Below are 20,428 nucleotides of genomic sequence, written 5' to 3' on the forward strand. Positions count from 1 at the left end.
CTCTCTAGGGGCTGGGCCTATCAATCAACTGCTAAAATTAATTTTAGGACCATAAAAATGCATTCCTAATTTTACAACCTTTAATTATTTTTATTATAATAAATATAAAAAAAAGTCCAATCACTTAATAATATATATTGAATTTGAAATATGAATAAGAGGTGTGAGACCAGTTTGACCAAAAACCCAAAAAAGATGTGGGCCGTGTCCCCAACTCCAATCTCAGCCACACTCTTCCCCAACCCAACACAACCACTTTTCCGACGTTCGGTGGTCAGTCTCCCGCGGTCCCAAGACGACGACGTTGGCGGAGTAGGTCACATCCTCTTCATGGCGACTAATTCCAATGATGCGATTTCCAACACTAATCCGATCCCAAAACGGCAAAAACAGAAAGAGGGAGAGGGAAAACAGCTAACTGGGTCAGACGTGCTTTGGGCTTTACAAAGAGCGACTACAAAGAAGAAAAAGAAGCACAAGAAAAGAAAGGAATTATCGTCGGCGGGCAGCGACAAAGAGGATGTAGATGTTGATGATGTGGATTATAGTAATGTGAAAGCATTGTGCATAAAGAGCGAGTGGAGTGCTAAGTTGAATGAGTTGGAGAAGCGGCTGCAGGAATTATCAGAGATTTAACTCATTTATCCTCTTTCTTTGCTATTCACTCTTTTCAATTTTATTTATGTGTAGCCATATAAAAACCAAACTTTTCTTGCAAACGGTGTTTTTTCATTGAGAAGAAAACAATCTCCTTGGTTGAGTCAAATTCTAAAATGCTACTTGTTTATCAAGTATTATAATATTAGTTGTTTATCTTATGAAATTATTGCCTTGCTTGCTTACAAATTATTTCATTTTAAAGATGGCAGTTTGCATTCATCTGTCGTAACTAACTCTGAAAGTTAATTAGCTGTTAGTCCTTTGTACAAAAATTTACAACTAATACTCTAATATACGTTCTTTAACAAATACTCTTGTGAAGTACTTTTCACATGGATGAAAAGCTCATTTTGATTCTCAACATACCATTTTCAAGATTCTAGTTTTCATTCCAAGTAAAGTAATATTGTTATTTGTTATTACTATTTCAATTATGACATAGAAAAACAATACTTAAAACACTTTTTAGTGATATATATATGTTAAATAAAGTAATCAGTTAACCAGTTAAATTAGCAATCCTTGATATCAAAGTTCTTACTAATTTATATAAAAGCGTATGAGATTATGTAAACACCTAATCTTCACCGACTTCACAACAACCAATTCCAGTATATATAAAAGAAATAACCCTACCCTGCAAGAAGAAAAGGGATGATGTGCATGGAGCCAAAGTTGCACTTGCATGTGGAAACGGAATAGAGGTTGTACAACTCAAAACACAAGCTAACTGGGTGCCAATAAAAGTTAAAACAATACCAAGAAACAAAATCAAATATGAAAAAACTACTCAACTACCAATCATCTCCTACGCATTTATGTTAAGAGGCGCTTACTTTCCAGAATCCTTAAGATCCTTTTCCTCCTTCATTCTCCTTTCATACGAGGCTGTGGTGAAGAAGAGAAAGAAAGTTCATGGAAAAAGAGAAAGAGGCAGCTTGGGAGGAACGTATTTTGTTATTTCGCGGCGCGTAACTAGTCATCCATCTACAATGTACTCCCATTTCATGAAAAACTACATGTTCCTACACTCTCCTACTAATACGGTCGATATCTTCTGCCACGGTTGCCATCATCACCACTACTACTTCCACTGCGTCCACCTGGGCCATTGCTTCTATCAACTCTTCGAGGCCGAGGAGGTGTCATTTGTACTCCGGGCTGCTGACTGCACAATTCCCAAAGAGCAAAAGCAAAGGTTGAAAATATTTTCTTACTTCCAAGAATTAATTATAGGATATATACAACTTTGAGATAGCAGCTTACAGAACATAGCCAATTCGACCATCTGGTAAGACCATTGGCACCATATGCATCCCTGCTGGCATTGGCCCCCTACCATATATCATGGGCTGTTCATGTGTAAAAATTGTAAGCTCAATTTGACCAAAGAATTATATCAAACAGAAACAAGATAGCAGATACACTTAAATACCTGTTGGAAACCACCAGCAACACCAAATCCACCACCTACAGCACCATATGGGTTCCCACCAAAGCCACCATACCCAGTATGAGGTAGATGGGTTGAATGAACCCCAGCACTGTAGGGATAAACCCCTTCAGGTTTTTTATCAGCCTGAGGTTTTGCAAGGACAACCTCCAACAATTGGCCTGCAATTCAAGTCCATTCAACAAATTATTCTAGGCAAACAGAAAAACTTCATAGTTTACTCTGGAATGTTTTTAAAATATGCAACTACATCATTTTAAGACAAACTAATTTGAAGAGGAACAAATCACACACTCTTAATTCTTCTAACTGGCACCACGAAAAGCAGCGCAAATGTATGCTAACAAATATAGAGGTCATTTAAAAAAAAAAAAAAAAAAACTATTATAACCAACAAGTAGTTAAATAAATTTAAGTTGTAGACTCGTACTGGTTCCATCACTGAGTTTCCCCAGTTTTACAAAACAGAACCAGTTGAATGTGTTAGAAAATTACCATCAATTTCATATTTCTCTGTTTCTTTGACAGCCTTTAGTGCACTGGACCTTTCAGCATAATGGATGAACCCAAAATCCCGTTTACCAGACTTTCCAGGAGGCATAACAACTTTTGTCACTTCCCCATGCCGCTGGAATAGTTCTTTCAGTTGCTCGGTAGAAACGTTTTCAGGTATATTTTTCACATAAAGTGCCTTCACCTGTGAATAAACATTTACAAAGCGTAAGGACCACCATCTTACAACTATATTATAGCAAGAAGGTATTGAAACAAAATATGGTCTCAACAAGATTTCACAAACAAATAGGCTGAGAATTTCGACAATTAGTGCGAGGTTGAACTTACCAGTTACCACTATGCAATTCGGTAGAATTGTAACAGCGCAAAACACTTAGCATGCAACTAACTCACATGATCTCATAAATACATCTTCTTTGTTATCACATATCATTACTTCAGGACGTAGATTATGGACAAAGACAAACTACCCTTCCTTCAGCTTCTTATTTTACACAATATGACAAAAAGGAAAAGAAAAAAAGAAACAAGACCATTACTCTCTAGCACATAACGATGTTAATAAATAAAATATATTATCGACTTTGTAAAATAGAATTTCTTTTACACCTTTTAATTCCACCTATTTGCTGAGCTATTTTGAAAAACTGAAAGTATGATGCACAAGCAGTAAGCAAGAAATTTCTCTAATTTATATAGATATCATGAAAAAGCAAAATAGCAACCATACAAACTTGGACAATTTATTTTAATTCCCTTGGACCTTACCTGCGCAGCTGCTGCAGAGTGATCAGGTGTACTCTTTGGATCAGCCCAAGTAACAGTTGGGGTATTGCCATCCAGCTTAAAGTTTGCACTTGTCATTTTCTGCCTTGAATAATCAGCACAAGCATTATTGTAATACAAAACAAATGCAAAACCACGGTTGCGTGAAGGATTTTGAGGATCCTGTAATTAAAAGACAATAAGAATTAGCAATGTAAACAATTCCAACTTCAACTTTGTAAGGTAAAAACATTTATTAAGACAAAATTTCACCTTTATGAGCTCAATATTTTCAACTCCAGGACCAACATCCTCGATTACTTTTCTGAAGTCATCCTCAGTCCAGCTCTTTGGAACATTACCAATAAATAATCTGTTCTTATTTTCCGACAGGGAACACCTTAATACTTTACCCTACAGAGATGATATGTATAAAGAAGAATATACTGATGAAGAATGGTGTAAAAGAGGCATCGAAGGGATTGTCACAGAACCAAAACATCCAGACATCTAAAAAATTCCTAAAGACCATGTAAAATTGTGAGAAGCATCAAGATCACCTTAAATTCTTTACTGTGTAACTCTTCAATGGCCTTTTTTGCAAGCTCCTTTGATCTGAAAGCTACAAAAGCAAAACCCTTGCTCTCTCCACTGTCTTTGTCTTTCATTAACCTCACCTGTAAAACCATTCAAAATAACACCCCTAAAGAACAAGAGAATGAAAAATAAAGTGATTAAATGTCACAGCACAAATCATAACCTTACTAACCTCAAAAACTTCACCTATTGGTTCACACATATCCCTCAGGTCCTCTTCCAATGCATCCTTCGGAAGTCCACCAATAAAAACTTCAGAACCATGAGGAGGAAGGGCAAGAAGTTGGTCATGCTTCTCTTTCTCCTCTTCACTGATGGAAGAACTGGGCTTCTCTTCCTCTTCCACATGTTCAGAATCAATGTGGCTTCTATTTGCATCTGGGGATTGATCTTTCTCACCAACCCCAGTTTTTGAGTAATCATATTCTTCATCTTCGTTTTCTTCAACATTTCCATCTCCACCTTCATCTTCTCCATCGTCATCTAGCTGCTCTTCGACATCATCATCCATCTCTTCCATGTAATTGTCCTCATCAAGATCCACCCGCTCATCAACTTCAGTGTTCTCAGCCATGACTATTTCACGTCCCAGGTCTTATCACCCAATAACAGTGCCTGAACAGCACCGAAATCATCTTCAAGCTTCGATGATTATTATGGAAAATGCACGCAGCCCGCAAGAATGTGCATGATGCACAATAATAGAACTTTTTTTTTTTTTTTTTGGACAATGTATCGGAAATGGATATCCAACCACTATCTTGGATATGCATTGACATCATCAAAAAGTAATACAAAACTAAATGTACTAGAAAAGCAAGAAAATGTTTTCGTTTCTCCTTTTTCCCCCCCTTTTCAGATGAATGGAGAAAGAAAAATTGAACACCAAAAGAACTTGCAAACACAAAGAGCATTAACATGATTTTCGCAAGCTATTAGATATGCTTCTATAAATGACCAGCGGTTCATTCCTAGCATCAACCAGTGGTTCCTAGTTTTCTACAGCTCAGATTAGCTTCTTAGACGCATTGGACAAAGAAAAGAAAAATGAAAAACAAGATCATTTAAATTTCATCAGTTGCTTCCCAAGAGAAAATAAGAAGCAAGCATCAACTCAATTTCACCCAGCCCAAAGCACTAATAGACTAAGCTAAGTTTTGTTTTTCAACTTTTTTTAAACACAAAAACAAAACCAAGATTAACCCAAATTTCTTTTTTCAAATTTTCCGGTAATTATAATGGTATATTATTTTGATGATTCCCTTATAAAAATGTTTTTAAAGAAAAACATAACTCCAAACACAACCGTTGCTAAATGATGAGAAAATACTAAACTTCGAGACAAACCGACACAACTGATTACCCCTGATCTAAAATACTAATCACATAATTGATTTGATACCCAGGTATTTATTTATCCCCCAAATTATAACATTTAAAACGGAACAGTCACACACATTAAACCCTAAATCCGATGTCAAACGGAGCCGTGCCGAATGCCGACAGCAAGTAACCCTAAACCTACGTCATTTACAAATTGGAATTGGATTGCAATGTAAGTTATTATCCGACTCAAATGAATAAGCTCCAAAACTTGATTGGGAGTTATTTCAACAAATGAGGCTACTTTTTTTTTCTTTTGGCGCGAGTGTGACAGAAATGAAATGAAATAGAAATCGAAAACAGAAACATATAGCTGATAACAGCAGTAAATAAGTGAGATATTTGGCATACCAGTAAATGTTTTTGTGTTTTGTGGGTTGAGATTCCTTTGGGGGTCAATGGTTTTGCTTTCTCTGTTTCTGTTTTCTGTTTCTCCGGTGTGGTGTCGAAATTTCGATGTAATTTTATCCGACGAACCCGAAGAGAGTTTTCTTTCCAAAACACCCTAATTGGGAAAGAGTGATAATATTCTGTGAATGGGTCTAGAGTTGTTCAATAAACTCACCAATCAAATTCCACCACGTCTTTATATTTCAAAGCGGAATGACTAACTCACCCTTCCGGATCTCCAGTTTTAGCCTCGATTTGTTCTAACTTCCAGACTTCATTCAGTATACTTGAATAAGATCTTAGCATTTCTACTGTTAACCCTATTTCTTAATTAAAAAATTATATAATTAAGAAGGTAAAAAGATAAACGTAGTCTTCCTAAATATATATATTTTTTAATATTAGAAAGATTTCCTCCGATAATATGTAAAAAATGTTAGTTTTTCCTCCAATTACATACTTGAATATGGAGAAAATTATTAAGTTAGGAAAAACTCATGCATATTAGATTGTGGTACTATCCAAATATTTTCATGTTTTCTAAATGCACAAACGTCAATTGTGTTCCATGTTCCAAATATTTTGTGATACATATTATCCTTATGTCACATATATGTTATATCTTGATACTATTTGACACTTGATAATTTAAAAAAAAAAAAAAAAAAAATCCCCATCAAAAGTGCACATCCTTGTGTACAAAATACCAAAGCCAACAAGGTCCGATTAAGATCGAGTTTTTTATTTTTATAATTTGTGCCTAATAATGTTTTATGTGTCACTCTGTCAGGCAGCAAGATAAACTCTTCAATCACTTGTGATCATGGGAAGGGTCTTCGCTATAAGTATTTGGGTTGAAATGGGCTTTCAGCTTTACATTAGGGCCGAAATAAGGTAAAAATAAAAGTAGACTACATTGGGCATAATTTTGTAGATAATGGGCCAGTGAACAAAATAGCCCAACCGATGACCAAATGGGTATTCCATCACGTACTTACATTAATACAGAAGTTTAGCCAGACACACAGAAATGATGACACACCCAAAATAAATGCGCCTCTTAGAACTTGTACAAACTACGAGTACAAACTCTTGCATCCGTATAAATTTTGGTAGGTCTACATAAATAGCCTTTGCTAGGGGCACAGTGGCTGTCTTGTGAGCATATTCACAACCCTTCAAGTGCACACCATCCTTCACTATATTCACCCCACCTTTCAATCCGAGAACTTGGTCTGTCCACTCACCAGAGAAGAGCCCTAAGGAATCGTACTTCTCTTTAGCCTTTAAGAATTTTCCAGCATTTTTGTATTTTCTGATCACGCCATCAAACACTAGGTTTCGATTTTTTTCCCCAGTGGGGCAGTCCTCCATATATACTTGAACACCGCCATTTGTTCAATTTCTTCAAGAATATCTTCATAGAGCCTAGGAGTCATTGGGTCCTTGCTTCGGTAATATGAGATATCGAAATCTATTGAATCCTCTTGTTTTCCCAAGTAAGCACTCGAAGCTTTAACATAGCGCATCAGAATTCCATTGTAATGCTCTAGACCGCACAATGATTTGGGCTCCAAAGCAACTAGTTTTTGTACATCTTCAATGAAGTTTTTGACGACAGACAACCCAATAGAAAAAGTAGTTTGGTGAAAGAACTCGCTCTTGATTCTAGAGTCCCAAGAGCACCCTGTGATCAACTTATCTTGGGGACTATCAAGGCAGGTCCTCGATGATTGAAGACGATTCTGAAATCCAATTAGAGGATAGCCCGTAAAGAGGATACCTACTCCAAAATGAGAACAAACATTATTACATGGAATAATAGTATTACATTTTATGTCAATAATGTAGCTTTAAGTGGAAGGAATCAATACCATTATTGGTTAAGCCAAACGCAGTGTTCATTAGCGTTGAAGTCACAAGCATTGCCCCATTGCACTTACCAGTAGCATCATTCGTTGATTCTTGATTCTACTCTGATCAAATAACAATCATAACAGACCAAACAGATTAAAGAACACCGTACATTTATATTTGAGAAAAAAATTAATCAGTTTGAACCGGATTGAAAGTATAATTGAATAAAAGCGAGCAAACCTGTAGTTCTGACGGTTGCCAATGTAGCTGTGAGGGTGGACTGGAATAGAATGTAATTATATAGACCGTTGCCAGATGTGTTAGAGGAAACACGGTCATCAATTCGATAGATTGCCTTGCGTTGACTCGGGTACCAATTAATGTATGTGTTGGAGTCCCACATCGACTAAACACGCTCAAGTCTATTGGGTTATAAGATGGATAATCCTCCCATTCAACAAGACTTTATTGGGTGAGGAGTCAGACCCATCTTAAATTCTAACGTGGTATCAGAGCCTAAGTTCAGTTGAGCTGAGCGCTTGACCAACGGGTGAGGAGTTAGAGCCAGCAACTACCTCCAATAACAGACATAATTAATATATGGGCTTGACCGTGAGAGTGAGTGTTGGAGTCCCACATCGATTAAACACGCTCAAGCCTATTGGGTTATAAGAGGAGTAATCCTCCCATTCAACAAGGCCTTATTGGGTGAGGAGTCAGACCCACCTCAAATTCTAACTGTCTGGGAACTCATGTTTCCTTCCAAAACGAACCGCTTCATCAGCTAAGTCTAAATCATCCTTCATCTGGTAGGTGATGGATCGCTTGAATTGGGGTTGCAACCTCAAAGTTAACTGCACAAATTAATACAATTGTTCATTTATATTTCTTTTTCCCTTTTAGTTTCTCATATTTTTCGCAAAACTTTTCCTTCTATTTTTCCTTTTTAATTTTTCAACTAAATAAAATATTTATTTTATCCTTGTACCATTACATTTAACTAATAGAAATGTTATTTAGGAGGGATCGCCTCAATTTTCTAAAAAATTGAGGGGAAGTGTTTTCATATTAAACCGCAAGGACAACCCTATAATAAACCTTATAATTTATAGACTATAATATAGTTTATTGAACTGTGGGGTTGCCAATAATAAGATATAATATGAATGATAGATTTTGCGCATTGAGCTAGATTGTACCATATAATGTGTTACACTTGAATACGCTTCAGCAAACAGTGATAGGTTGTAAATAAATAGTTAAGTACCAATGATGATTTATTGAGCTAGATTGTGTTATTAATTAATCATAATGGAGTATATGTTTTTACTAAATGTCTCATTTTACACAAAGAAATTTTACACACACACATATATATATATATATATTCTAATACATTGTACAGTATAAGTTTGTATAAAAAATTCTATTAAATATTTTCCTTTACTTTTGTAGGGTTGGTTTTGGTATCCACCTAATAAATTGCTTTTAATCTGAGGCCTCGGGAGAAGCTCGAATTGGAAAAGCAACAATCAATGTTAATTTAATAAAACAGGATAAGTCATTAATAAAGCGTATAAATATACCAGAGATACAACTTGAAGAAAACCAAGTGAAAACTTTAGCGGCAAGAAAATCTTGATGATAATAATAAATAAGTAGGAAACAGAGATTATGCGCTATATGGTACTCAATAATTTTATACAATAGAATAGTCTTCAACTAAGCGTGATAGATTGTAAATAAATAGGTAGGAATGATGGTCCCCTGGAGGACTGCAACTCACGATAAAGACTAACAGGAAAAGACATTTTGATCGGAAAAGATGCCGATATATAGTCGTATTGGTGCATATAATGGCCATATATTTGTGAAAGTCTGTAATGATCAAATGTTTAGATTTAACTTGAAATAGGTACGTAGCTTGTACACCTGCTGCACATATTTATAGTTGTGTAGCATGACAAAGATTTCAAAGAAGCGTGTATGATTGCATTCTTTGAAGTCAATATCATGAATGTTTTTGGGTAATTTACCATCATTTTTAATTAACGACTGGAAAATGAGATTGTTATTTAAATCCACCGTCAAAAACTACTTAAAATGTAAATATATCGGAGAAATTTAGATGTGGTTGGGTACTGACAAGTTAGTCAATGAATGATAGTTTAATTTTAACTTTAAAATATGGTTGTTTAATAAACAGCTTATATAATGAGTAAACGTAAAGCTTTGAACTAACATCACATACAAAAAAAGCTTGTTGGTTATGGATGAGATGATAGGTAAAGGGATAAGGGAGTGAAACGCGCTTAATTGAAAATTATAACATTGCATTATGAGTACGTAGCAACTAGCATGTGTGTCTGATCTAACACATTGAAATTTTGATAGAAGAATTAGGCATGTCATTGGCATATTACATTAAAAAAATTTAGTGGTTGCATTATGGGGTTTTCCACGCGTTTCTGTTGTGGCGTGCCATATTTATATACTGGATCGTTTTTGCTGGATTTCATCTTCATTCTATATGTCATTTTTTTAATATGTACTTTCGTTATAGCACACTGGAATTTCAGTATTTTAGTCAAACGTGGTCATTACAAATACACTATATATATATGCTGCGGTTGGTGAGCTTGATCCATACAAATTTATTTAATCAATAAGTCATACGAAACATAAAAGGGGAATTAATTGAATCCTAATTTCCTTTGTTTATCGATGCAGAGAAATATTGTATTTCTTTTTGACCCTCATATTACTATTATACATACATAAAGAAATTAAGCAAATTTGTTATGTCTAGAAAATCAGGGCTGACGTGAGCTCATGCCAGCAAGGGCCAATCAGAGTTCAGGAAGGTTTTGTGCTGTCTAGACGTTGCCACGTCGTGCAAGGACGGAAGAGGTAAGGCTATCGTCAGTGCGGCAGGTGAAAGCCAGGCTTGTGAGTGGCTATGAATTGTCCACCTGCCCAAGCCCTACGCAATTTAAGGATGTCTCCCGTGCAGACAACCAATGGGAAGCATGTTAGGAATTGTACCACACCTACCCGACTACAGAATCATGATTACTACCTTGAATCCCCCATCTATAAATAGATCGCTCCTCTCTCATTTACGGGATTGACTCATCTTTAGTCTTCAGAAGCATATACTCTCTCTCTCTCTCTCTCTCTCTCTCTCTCTCTCTCTCTCTCTCTCTCTCTCTCTCTATACTTCAATTCTCATGAGATTGTAATTTAGCTCGCTATACGCGGCCTGATTGTAACCACCTATTAATATAATCATAGTGGACATAGGATTCGCTTTTGAGCGTCCGAACCACTTTAAAAACCGCTTCTCGTATATTCTTTCATTGCAAATTTTTGCATCACGTGTAATTTTAAAGTCCGCTTAGCACTTTGCACGTGTGAGTCGTTGGTGTCAAAATCAAGCATCAATAGTTTGGCGCTAGAAGGAGGGCACTGATTTAGTATCTGCTCTTCATCATAAACCTTTAACCGATCAGTCCTATCATCAGCAAATGGCTCACGATTTCGAAACTTAGCAAACCGACCTCAACAATGAGGAAATCCCTTGCGACCCAACCATGATGAATTACCTGGAGAGGTTTAACAATAGAGCCAAACGGTTAGCCAAAGGTTAGACCGTTTGGATCGGGTTGTATCACCAGAGTCTAATGAGGCGGTGCCACCACCAAAGACGCCTGCAGGTCGCATGAAAGCGCGAAAAAAGGTTAAAGCTCATACCATGTGCACTGCAGTGCGTAAAAGTAAGGGAAAGCAAGTGGCAAACAATGGACCGAAAGGCTCCAAGGGACTAGCGAACACCGGTAGCGCAATGGGTAGAATACCTGTGGCATTGCGACTCGATGACATGTCGTAGCATGAGCCATCCCACGCCACGTCGCATGGGCACTCCCACAAAAGTGCAAGGCATGGAGATTTCCAATATCGTCGAAATGATGACCTCAACCATCATCATACGGGAAACCGTCGCTGTTTGTGGGTCGGTTCTGACTATCACGAAGGTCAAAAAAACTCCTCGAGTCATTCAATGCCTTCACACGACCCCAGCCAGCGTGTGTCAAGATTCGCCAGAGCTTCTGGCCGAGTTGAGGCGAGTCTGATTTGCGGTCTTTCCTCAACCGCAACCGCAACCACAAGAGTCAAACCCACGTTGCGGAAAGTGATCCTCAGGTAGCTCCACTACCTCAGATTAATGAATTACAGCGAGCTTTAGATCAGCTTAAGGCTAAGCAGAATGAGCATGGGAAGGTCGCTGAGACATCTCCCTTTTCTCCAGTAGTGTTAGCTGCTCCTCTTCTGTCGAGATTCAGAATGCCCGACATACGGGCTTTCGATGGAAATTCTGATCTACAAGATCACCTTTACGAGTTCAACGACCTCATGGAACTCCACTAAGTCTCCGATTTGACCAAATGTCGCTGCTTAGCAATAACTCTGACTGCCCATGCCAAGCGCTTGTGGCAACAAATGAGCTCGTCATTCTTGAGATACTTTCAGGCAAAGAGGAAGTTCTCGATGCCGTTGAGCTATCTAAGCAACATACGGCAAGAGAGGAATGAATCCCTACAGTCTTACATAGATAGATTCCACAAGGAACTCCACAAAGTGGCTCACACTCCTGAAGAGTATGTTCGAACTCTCATTATCGCAAGGGTTCGCCCACAAACTGACTTGTGGAAAGAATTGCAATATGAGGACGATATTTCCCTCACTCGCTTCTACAACCTCACTGAGAAGTATCTTCGAATCGAAAATTTCGTGGTCGCCCTCAATCGCCACGACCCCAGTCCTTCGACCAGTGCTCCCGACCGGGGGGAGAACAATAGAAGGGCTGATCGCAGATGGGCTAATAATGATCAGCGGAAAGGAAAGAAGCAGCGATTTGAGCCCAAAAAATCTTATGCCCAAGTTCCTCGTCGCAATCGTGACAAAAATCAGTACACTCCTTTGAATGCTTCTGTGTTGACTATTCTGGATAGGTCAGAGAAGGCCAGCCTGCTCGGAGAGCCAGAGCCCATGAAGAATCTCCCCTCATCTAGGAACAACAAAAAGTACTGTCATCATCGGAATAATGGGCATCACACCGATGAGTGTCAAGCTCTCAAGCAAGCAATTGAAGACCTCATCAAGCATGGGCACTTCAAGGAGTATGTTGATGGTTCGACTCCCGTTCGGGAAAATGATCAAGAGGAACAAGGGAAGAAGCATCGTGGTCGCAAGGGTCTCTATCGTATAGGGCCACAAAGGGGTCATATCAAAATATTAAAGTTAGGAAAAAATTATAAATATCAAAAATCTTTATTTTGATGCATTATTTTACGGGGTTGAAACATCAAAGCGAAATTACAGCAAAAATTATAATATTTTACTATAAAAGCTAGATAAATCTTTGAATATTTTTTGAGTAATGGTACACCCACAACCTCTTTTCACAATCATGACGTGACAGCTCGCAATTGGTCAGTCGCAATTTATTAGATGGAACCTATTGTTAGTGTATGCCCTAGGAACCAATTGTGTCATCGGTTCCGAGGCATTATGTTTTGTATATATATGTGAATGTGTATAGTTTGTATATACATTTTATCTTATCAATAGAAGAAAGTGTTCTTATTTCACATGTGGTTTATTGCTTCATTTATATATATGTATTACATGTGAAATGTCCGGATGATACAAATCTTTAGAAGATCAAAATCATCAAAGTATTCCCTACATAGGTAATATTAATTGGGCAATAATATTACATAGCCCTGGAGGACTGCAACTCACGATAAAGACTAACAGGAAAAGACATTTTGATCGGAAAAGATGCCGATATATAGTGTATTGGTGCATATAAGGCCATATATTTGTGAAAGTCTGTAAGATCAAATGTTTAGATTTAACTTGAAATAGGTACGTAGCTTGTACACCTGCTGCACATATTTATAGTTGTGTAGATGACAAAGATTTCAAAGAAGCGTGTATGTGCATTCTTTGAAGTAATATCATGAATGTTTTGGGTAAACCATCATTTTAATTAACCGAGGAAAATGGATTGTTATTTAAATCCACCGTCAAAAACTACTTAAAATGTAAATATATCGGAGAAATTTAGATGGTTGGGTACTGACAAGTTAGTCAATGAATGATAGTTTAATTTTAACTTTAAAATATGGTTGTTAATAAACAGCTTATATATGAGTAAGTAAAGCTTTGAACATCACATACAAAAAAAGCTTGTGGTTTGGATGAGATGATAGGTAAAGGGATAAGGGAGTGAAACGCGCTTAATTGAAAATTATAACATTGCATTATGAGTTCGTAGCAACTAGCATGTGTGTTCGATCTAACACATTGAAATTTTGATAGAAGAATTAGGCATGTCATTGGCATATTACATTAAAAAATTAGTGGTTGATTATGGGGTTTTCCACGCGTTTCTGTTGTGGCGTGCCATATTTAATACTGGATGTTTTGCTGGATCATCTTCATTCTATATGTCATTTTTTTAAATGTACTTTCGTTATAGCACACTGGAATTTCAGTATTTTAGTTAAACGTGGTCGTTACAAATAACACACTATATAATATATATGTGCGGTTGGTGAGCTTGATCCATACAAATTTATTTAATCAATAAGTCATACGAAACATAAAAGGGGAATTAATTGAATCCTAATTTCCTGTTTATCGATGCAGAGAAATATTGTATTTCTTTTTGACCCTCATATTACTATATACATACATAAAGAAATTAAGCAAATTGTTATGTCTAGAAAATCAGGGCTGACGTGAGCTCATGCCAGCAAGGGCCAATCAGAGTTCAGGAAGGTTGTGCTGTCTGACGTTGCCACGTGTGCAAGGACGGAAGAGGTAAGGCTATCGTCAGTCGGCAGGTGAAAGCCAGGCTTGTGAGTGGCTATGATTGTCCACCTGCCCAAGCCCTACGCAATTTAAGGATGTCTCCCGTGCAGACAACCAATGGGAAGATGTTAGGATTGTACCACACCTACCCGACTACAGAATCATGATTACTACCTTGAATCCATCTATAAATAGATCGCTCCTCTCTCATTTACGGGATTGACTCATCTTTAGTCTTCAGAAGCATATACTCTCTCCTCTCTCTCTCTCTCTCTTCTCTTTCTCTCTTCTCTCTCTCTCTTCTCTCTCTATACTTCAATTCTCATGAGATTGTAATTTAGCTCGCTATACGCGGCCTGATTGTAACCACCTATTAATATAATCATAGTGGCTATCGAAATCTATTGAATCCTCTTGTTTTCCCAAGTAAGCACTCGAAGCTTTAACATAGCGCATCAGAATTCCATTGTAAAGCCCTAGACCACACAATGATTTGGGCTCCAAAGCAACTAGTTTTTGTACATCTTCAATGAAGTTTTTGACGACAGACAACCCAATAGTGAAAGTAGTTTCGTGAAAGAACTCGCCCTTGATTCTAGAGTCCCAAGAGCAAGCTCTGATTAACTTATCTTGGGGACTATCAAGGCAGGTCCCCGATGATTGAAGACGATTCTGAAATCTAATTACAGGATAGCCCGTAAAGAGGATACCTACTCCAAAATGAGAACAAACACTATTACATGGAATAATAGTATTACATTTTATGTCAATAATGTAGCTTTAAGTAGAAGGAATCAATACCATTATTTGTTAAGCCAAACGCAGTGTTCATTAGCGTTGAAGTCACAAGCATTGCCCCATTGCACTTACCAGTAGCATCATTAGTTGATTCTTGATTCTCCTTGATCAAATAACAATCATAACAGACCAAACAGATTAAAGAACACCGTAAATTTATATTTCAGAAAAAAATTAATCAGTTTGAACCGGATTGAAAGTATAATTGAATAAAAGAGAGCAAACCTGTAGTTTTGACGTTTGCCAATGTAGCGGCAAGGGTGGACTGGAATAGAATGTAATCATATAGACCGTTGCCAGATGTGTTAGAGGAAACACGGCCATCAATTCGATAGATTGCCTTGCGTTGACTCGGGTATCAATTAATGTCTGTGTTGGAGTCCCACATCGACTAGACACGCTTAAGCCTATTGGGTTATAAGAGGGGTAATCCTCCCATTCAACAAGGTCTTATTGGGTGAGGAGTCAGACCCACCTCAAATTCTAACGTGGTATCAGAGCCCAGGTTTAATTGAACTGATCGCTTGATCAACGGGTGAGGAGTTAGAGCCAGCAACTACCTCTAATAACAGGCATAACTCAACATATGAGCTTGACCGTGAGGGGGATTGTTAGAGTCCCACATCGACTAAACACGCTCAAGCCTATTGGGTTATAAAAGAGATAATCTTTCCATTCAACAAGGCCTTATTGGGTGAGGAATCAGACCCACCTCAAATTCTAACTGTATGCGAACTCATGTTTCCTTCCAAAACGAACCGCTTCATCAGCTAAGTCTAAATCATCCTTCACCTGGTAGGTGATGGATCGCTTGAATTGGGGTTGCAACCTCAAAGTTAACTGCACAAATTAAATACAATTATTCATTTATATTTCTTTTTCTCTTTTAGTTTCTCATATTTTTTGCAAAACTTTTCCTTTTATTTTTCCTTTTTAATTTTTCAACTAAATAAAATATTTATTTTATCCTTATACCATTACATTTAACTAATAGAAATGTTATTTAGGAGGGATCGCCTCAATTTTCTAAAAAATTGAGGGGAAGTGTTTTCATATTAAACCGCAAGGACAACCCTATAATAAACCTTATAATTTATAGACTATAATATAGTTTATTTAACTGTGGGGTTGCCAATAACAAGATATAATATGAATGATAGATTTTGCTCATTGAGCTAGATTGTACCATATAATGTGTTACACTTGAATACACTTCAGCAAACAGTGGTAGGTTGTAAATAAATACTAGTTAAGTACTAATGATGATTTATTGAGCTAGATTGTGTTATTAATTAATCATAATATATGTTTTTACTAAATGTCTCATTTTACACAAAGAAATTTTACACACACACACACACATATATATATATATATATATATATCTTAACCTTTATTTATTCTAATATATTGTACAGTATAAGCTTGTATAAAAAAATCTATTAAATATTTTCATTTACTTTTGTAGGGTTGGTTTTGGTATCCACCTGATAAATTGCTTTTAATGTGAGGCCTCAGGAGAAGCTCGAATTTGAAAAGCAACAATTAATGTTAATTTAATAAAACAGGATAAGTCATTAATAAAGCGTATAAATATACCAGAGATTTAACTTGAAGAAAACCAAGTGAAAACTTTAGCGGCAAGAAAATCTTGATGATAATAATAAATAAGTAGGAAACAGAGATTATGCGCTATATGGTACTCAATAATTTTATACAATAGAATAGTCTTCAACTAACCGTGATAGATTGTAAATAAATAGGTAGGAATGATGGTTTGGTGAGCTAGATTGTGCTATTAATTAATTAGCATATATTCTATGCTATATGCCCCATCCTACACAAAATAAATTACATAGAAATAATTATATATAGATTGATATGATATCATTTTAACTTTTTTTTTTTTTCTAATTATTTTGTACAATATAAGTTTGTATTGAAAATTTTTTAAATATTAATTTTATTTTTCTGTTTATAGGGTTGGTTTAGGACCTAGATATCTATCTAATTAATAGCTATCAATATGTGGCCCCTGGAGAAGCGACAGTGTCAGTTTGATCAATAAATTAAAGCTGAGATATAACTCCAAGAACCTCAAGTGAAACTTTAGCGGCATGAAGATCTTGATGAGTCTCATTCAGCATCCTGACCTTAGCATATCCATCTTCTGCACCTCCTGCACTCACAATTCTTAGTTCAACAACGTAATCATGAACTGAACTCCCGTTACCATATAATGTACTCCCGTGAGCTCCTGTTCCCATTAGCCCACCAATTGTCAAGCCCCACCAGTACGGTGTATAAGGCAAGGCTAGCTCGGCCTTGGTGGCCTCCTCAATTTTCTGTCTCAATGTCACCCAACTTTCCACAGGTATTGTCATTGCTTGAGCATCAACTCTCAATATCTTATTGAGATACTTGGTGCTAATGAGCAACCCATCTTCTCCATCTGGACAAACCAGCTTGGGAATGCTATGAGAGAAACGTGTTGCCACTTCCATTTTTCTTTTGGCAATTGTTGCCATTGATACTGCAGAAATGAGCTCTTGTTCTGAAGTAGGGTACGACACGTTGGCTGCCTTGCACACGCTTCGATCGGGGAACATACCATAAGAGTTTGTGATGGTGCAGGTGGAATTATTTGATAAACATTTGATGTGGTCCTCTGGAGGACTGCAACTCACGATAATGACTAATAGGAAAAGACATTTTGATCGGAAAAGATGCCGAGATATAGTCGTATTGGTGCATATAATGGCCATATATTTGTGAAAGTCTGTAATGATCAAATGTTTAGATTTAACTTGAAATAGGTACGTAGCTTGTACACCTGCTGCACATATTTATAGTTGTGTAGCATGAAAAAGATTTCAAAGAAGCGTGTATGATTGCATTCTTTGAAGTCAATATCATGAATGTTTTTGGGTAATTTACCATCATTTTTAATTAACAACTGGAAAATGAGATTGTTATTTAAATCCACCGTCAAAAACTACTTAAAATGTTAATATATCGGAGAAATTTAGATATGGTTGGATACTAACAAGTTAGTCAGTGAACGGTAGTTTAATTTTAACTTTAAAATATGGTTGTTTAATAAACAGCTTATATAATGAGTAAATGTAAAGCTTTGAACTAACATCACATACAAAAATATGTTAGAATTTTACAATATGGTCCTGCACTTCTCCTTCTTACATTTTGGTCCCTGTTGATGTGGTCATACGGTTGTGTCTCTGGGCAGTTGTCTTTGATGGAAAGACAACTGCATATAAGAGAGAGAAGTTCACAGGTCCCCATATGATGCATTTTGATTCCCAAACCATCACCCAAAATTGCAGTCAAGTGGAAGATCCTGTAATTCATAAAGGAGCAAGAAGATTAAAGAGTAATTGCTATGGCTGGAGGTTTGTCATTTATTTCCGCATATATTCCAGGAGTTTTTAAACTGAGATTGATTGTATTGTAAATGAATATGGAATATGAATATGTTTTACATGGTATCAGAGCATTATATGAATCTCTGCCTAGCATAAGTTATTTGTTGCAAATCTGAAAAATATTGCATAAAATTAGGATTTTTCCATTAAAACCGTACGTGAATCAAGCATAACTTTTATATTAAATAGAATTTGTTTTCGATTTGATGTCTTGGAATCCTTGTTGAAAAAGCTTTCCAACGGTATATTTTGTCAAAAACGGAGTTCTGGATGCAAAGTTATGTAGTTTAAGTTTTGGTTGGTAGTTATTGTTTGGGTTTTTCGGAAGCATTTATGGCATCGATTTAGGACGAAATTGTCATTTGGGATGTCACTGATATATGTTATAAGTCCACATTGAGTTTCCCATCGAAACGCCGGAAAAAATGGCCGGAAATGGGCTGTTGAAAATCTGGAAAAATGGGTAAAATTGCAGAAAACCGGGTCAGAAGAACCGACCAATAGGAAAACGGGTCAAAACGACCGGTCAAAGTCAAAAGTCAAACCGGGTCAAACAACCCAGTCAACTCAGTCCAAACGCCAGGCAACCGATCCGGTCAACAGCTCAGACCGGTAAGGGTCAGACCGGTCAACGGACCGGTCAACGGGTCAAAACGGGCGGTCAACGGGTCAAACCGGGTCAACTCGACCCTGGTCAAGACCCGGCGCGTGGAGGCGCGTGCAGGACTTGGGCTTGCGTCAGGCGCGTGAAGGTTTAGGGTTGGGCGCGTGTAAGCGGTGCAGGCGCGTGAGGAGACCGTGGAGGCGCGTGGGGGCGCGTGAGAGAGTGTGCTGCCTTCTGGCGGCGCGTCCTCTGGTCACGGTGGCGCGTGGAAGTCAGTGACAGCTTGTATGATGGTTTTTATGTATATATTACTTGTTATGCATAAATAATGATTATCTTGCATTGATTTGTGTATATTTACAAATTCATGTTATAAATTATTTGATGTTTTATGATCGTATATATTTTGATTAATTAGAGTAGCTGCAGCATAATTATGATAATATATGCATAAGAAATATATTGTGTGATCATATTAAGGTTAATAACATGGTTGTAGTTAATCATATTAGTATAATATTTACCCATAGGGAATGTTATATTTATGATTAATTAGGGATGAAATAAAATTATTTCTTATTTCTTAATAGCCCACAGGCATTATGAAATATAATAATTTCTAGCTTCATCATTAAAGGATAATGAATCATAATATGTAATGTCTTTACCCACAGGGAGATTTTATGATAATCGATTCATTTATGATTTATTATTTGTTTACATTGGTAAACTTATAATTTTTTATTGATGGTTTGTGCCTCATAATTTATTTAGTAAGCATGTCTATTGAATTACCTACAGTTGATCAAACTTTGATGATGGTTGAGGATAAGGTTTCCTAATTTAAATGGTGATAACTACAAATCCTGGAGAGAGGCGTCCTCCTTCATTTAGGGTGCATAGATCTTGACTATGCTCTTCGTAAGGAAGAGCCACCAACAACCTACAGATACTAGCTCTCAAGCTGAGATTGCTTTGTATGAACGTGGGAGCGATCTAAACCGTTTAAGCATGATGTTCATCAAATCTACATTACGAGTAGTATCGTGGGTCGATACCGGAGTGTGAAAATGTCAAGGA

General features: G+C 36.9%; 2 protein-coding genes and 1 pseudogene across 3 annotated transcripts; 1 reads left to right on the top strand and 2 right to left on the bottom strand.

The window, feature by feature from the left end:
* Nucleotides 1-140: 140 nt before the first annotated feature.
* LOC116108986 lies at nt 141-641 on the top strand. Its single transcript, XM_031395225.1, has one exon. The coding sequence runs from the start codon at nt 151-153 to the stop codon at nt 634-636; it is 486 nt and encodes a 161-aa protein (XP_031251085.1). The 5' UTR covers nt 141-150; the 3' UTR covers nt 637-641.
* A 718-nt stretch (nt 642-1,359) lies between these two features.
* LOC116109019 (heterogeneous nuclear ribonucleoprotein Q) lies at nt 1,360-5,864 on the bottom strand. Of its 2 annotated transcripts, XM_031395274.1 has the most exons (9): nt 5,726-5,864; nt 4,164-4,606; nt 3,955-4,071; nt 3,668-3,808; nt 3,398-3,577; nt 2,609-2,810; nt 2,096-2,274; nt 1,927-2,012; nt 1,360-1,828 (listed from the first exon to the last, which is right to left on the bottom strand). In XM_031395274.1, exons 2-9 carry the CDS (start codon nt 4,563-4,565, stop codon nt 1,699-1,701), a joined length of 1,437 nt encoding a protein of 478 aa, XP_031251134.1. In that variant the 5' UTR covers nt 4,566-4,606; nt 5,726-5,864; the 3' UTR covers nt 1,360-1,698. The 2 variants fall into 2 exon arrangements, with proteins under 2 accessions (XP_031251134.1, XP_031251135.1); XM_031395275.1 differs by lacking the exon at nt 5,726-5,864 and having other exon boundaries at nt 4,164-5,715.
* Nucleotides 5,865-6,824: 960 nt separating this feature from the next.
* Nucleotides 6,825-18,066, bottom strand: LOC116108921 (annotated as a pseudogene).
* Nucleotides 18,067-20,428: the final 2,362 nt, after the last annotated feature.

Source organism: Pistacia vera, unplaced genomic scaffold (genome assembly GCF_008641045.1).
Source record: "Pistacia vera cultivar Batoury unplaced genomic scaffold, PisVer_v2 Contig570, whole genome shotgun sequence".
In the NCBI taxonomy this organism is placed as follows: domain Eukaryota; kingdom Viridiplantae; phylum Streptophyta; class Magnoliopsida; order Sapindales; family Anacardiaceae; genus Pistacia; species Pistacia vera.

Bases quoted from the DNA above. Each gene is read 5' to 3' on its own strand.
- LOC116108986 (XM_031395225.1), top strand. From the start codon at position 151: ATGAATAAGAGGTGTGAGACCAGTTTGACCAAAAACCCAAAAAAGATG.
- LOC116109019 (XM_031395274.1), bottom strand. From the start codon at position 4,565: ATGGCTGAGAACACTGAAGTTGATGAGCGGGTGGATCTTGATGAGGAC. The intron at 4,072-4,163 runs GTTAGTAAGGTT...ATGGTTTTACAG, and splicing joins CAATAGGTGAAGTTTTTGAG to GTGAGGTTAATGAAAGACAA. The intron at 3,809-3,954 runs GTGATCTTGATG...TCATCTCTGTAG, and splicing joins TACACAGTAAAGAATTTAAG to GGTAAAGTATTAAGGTGTTC.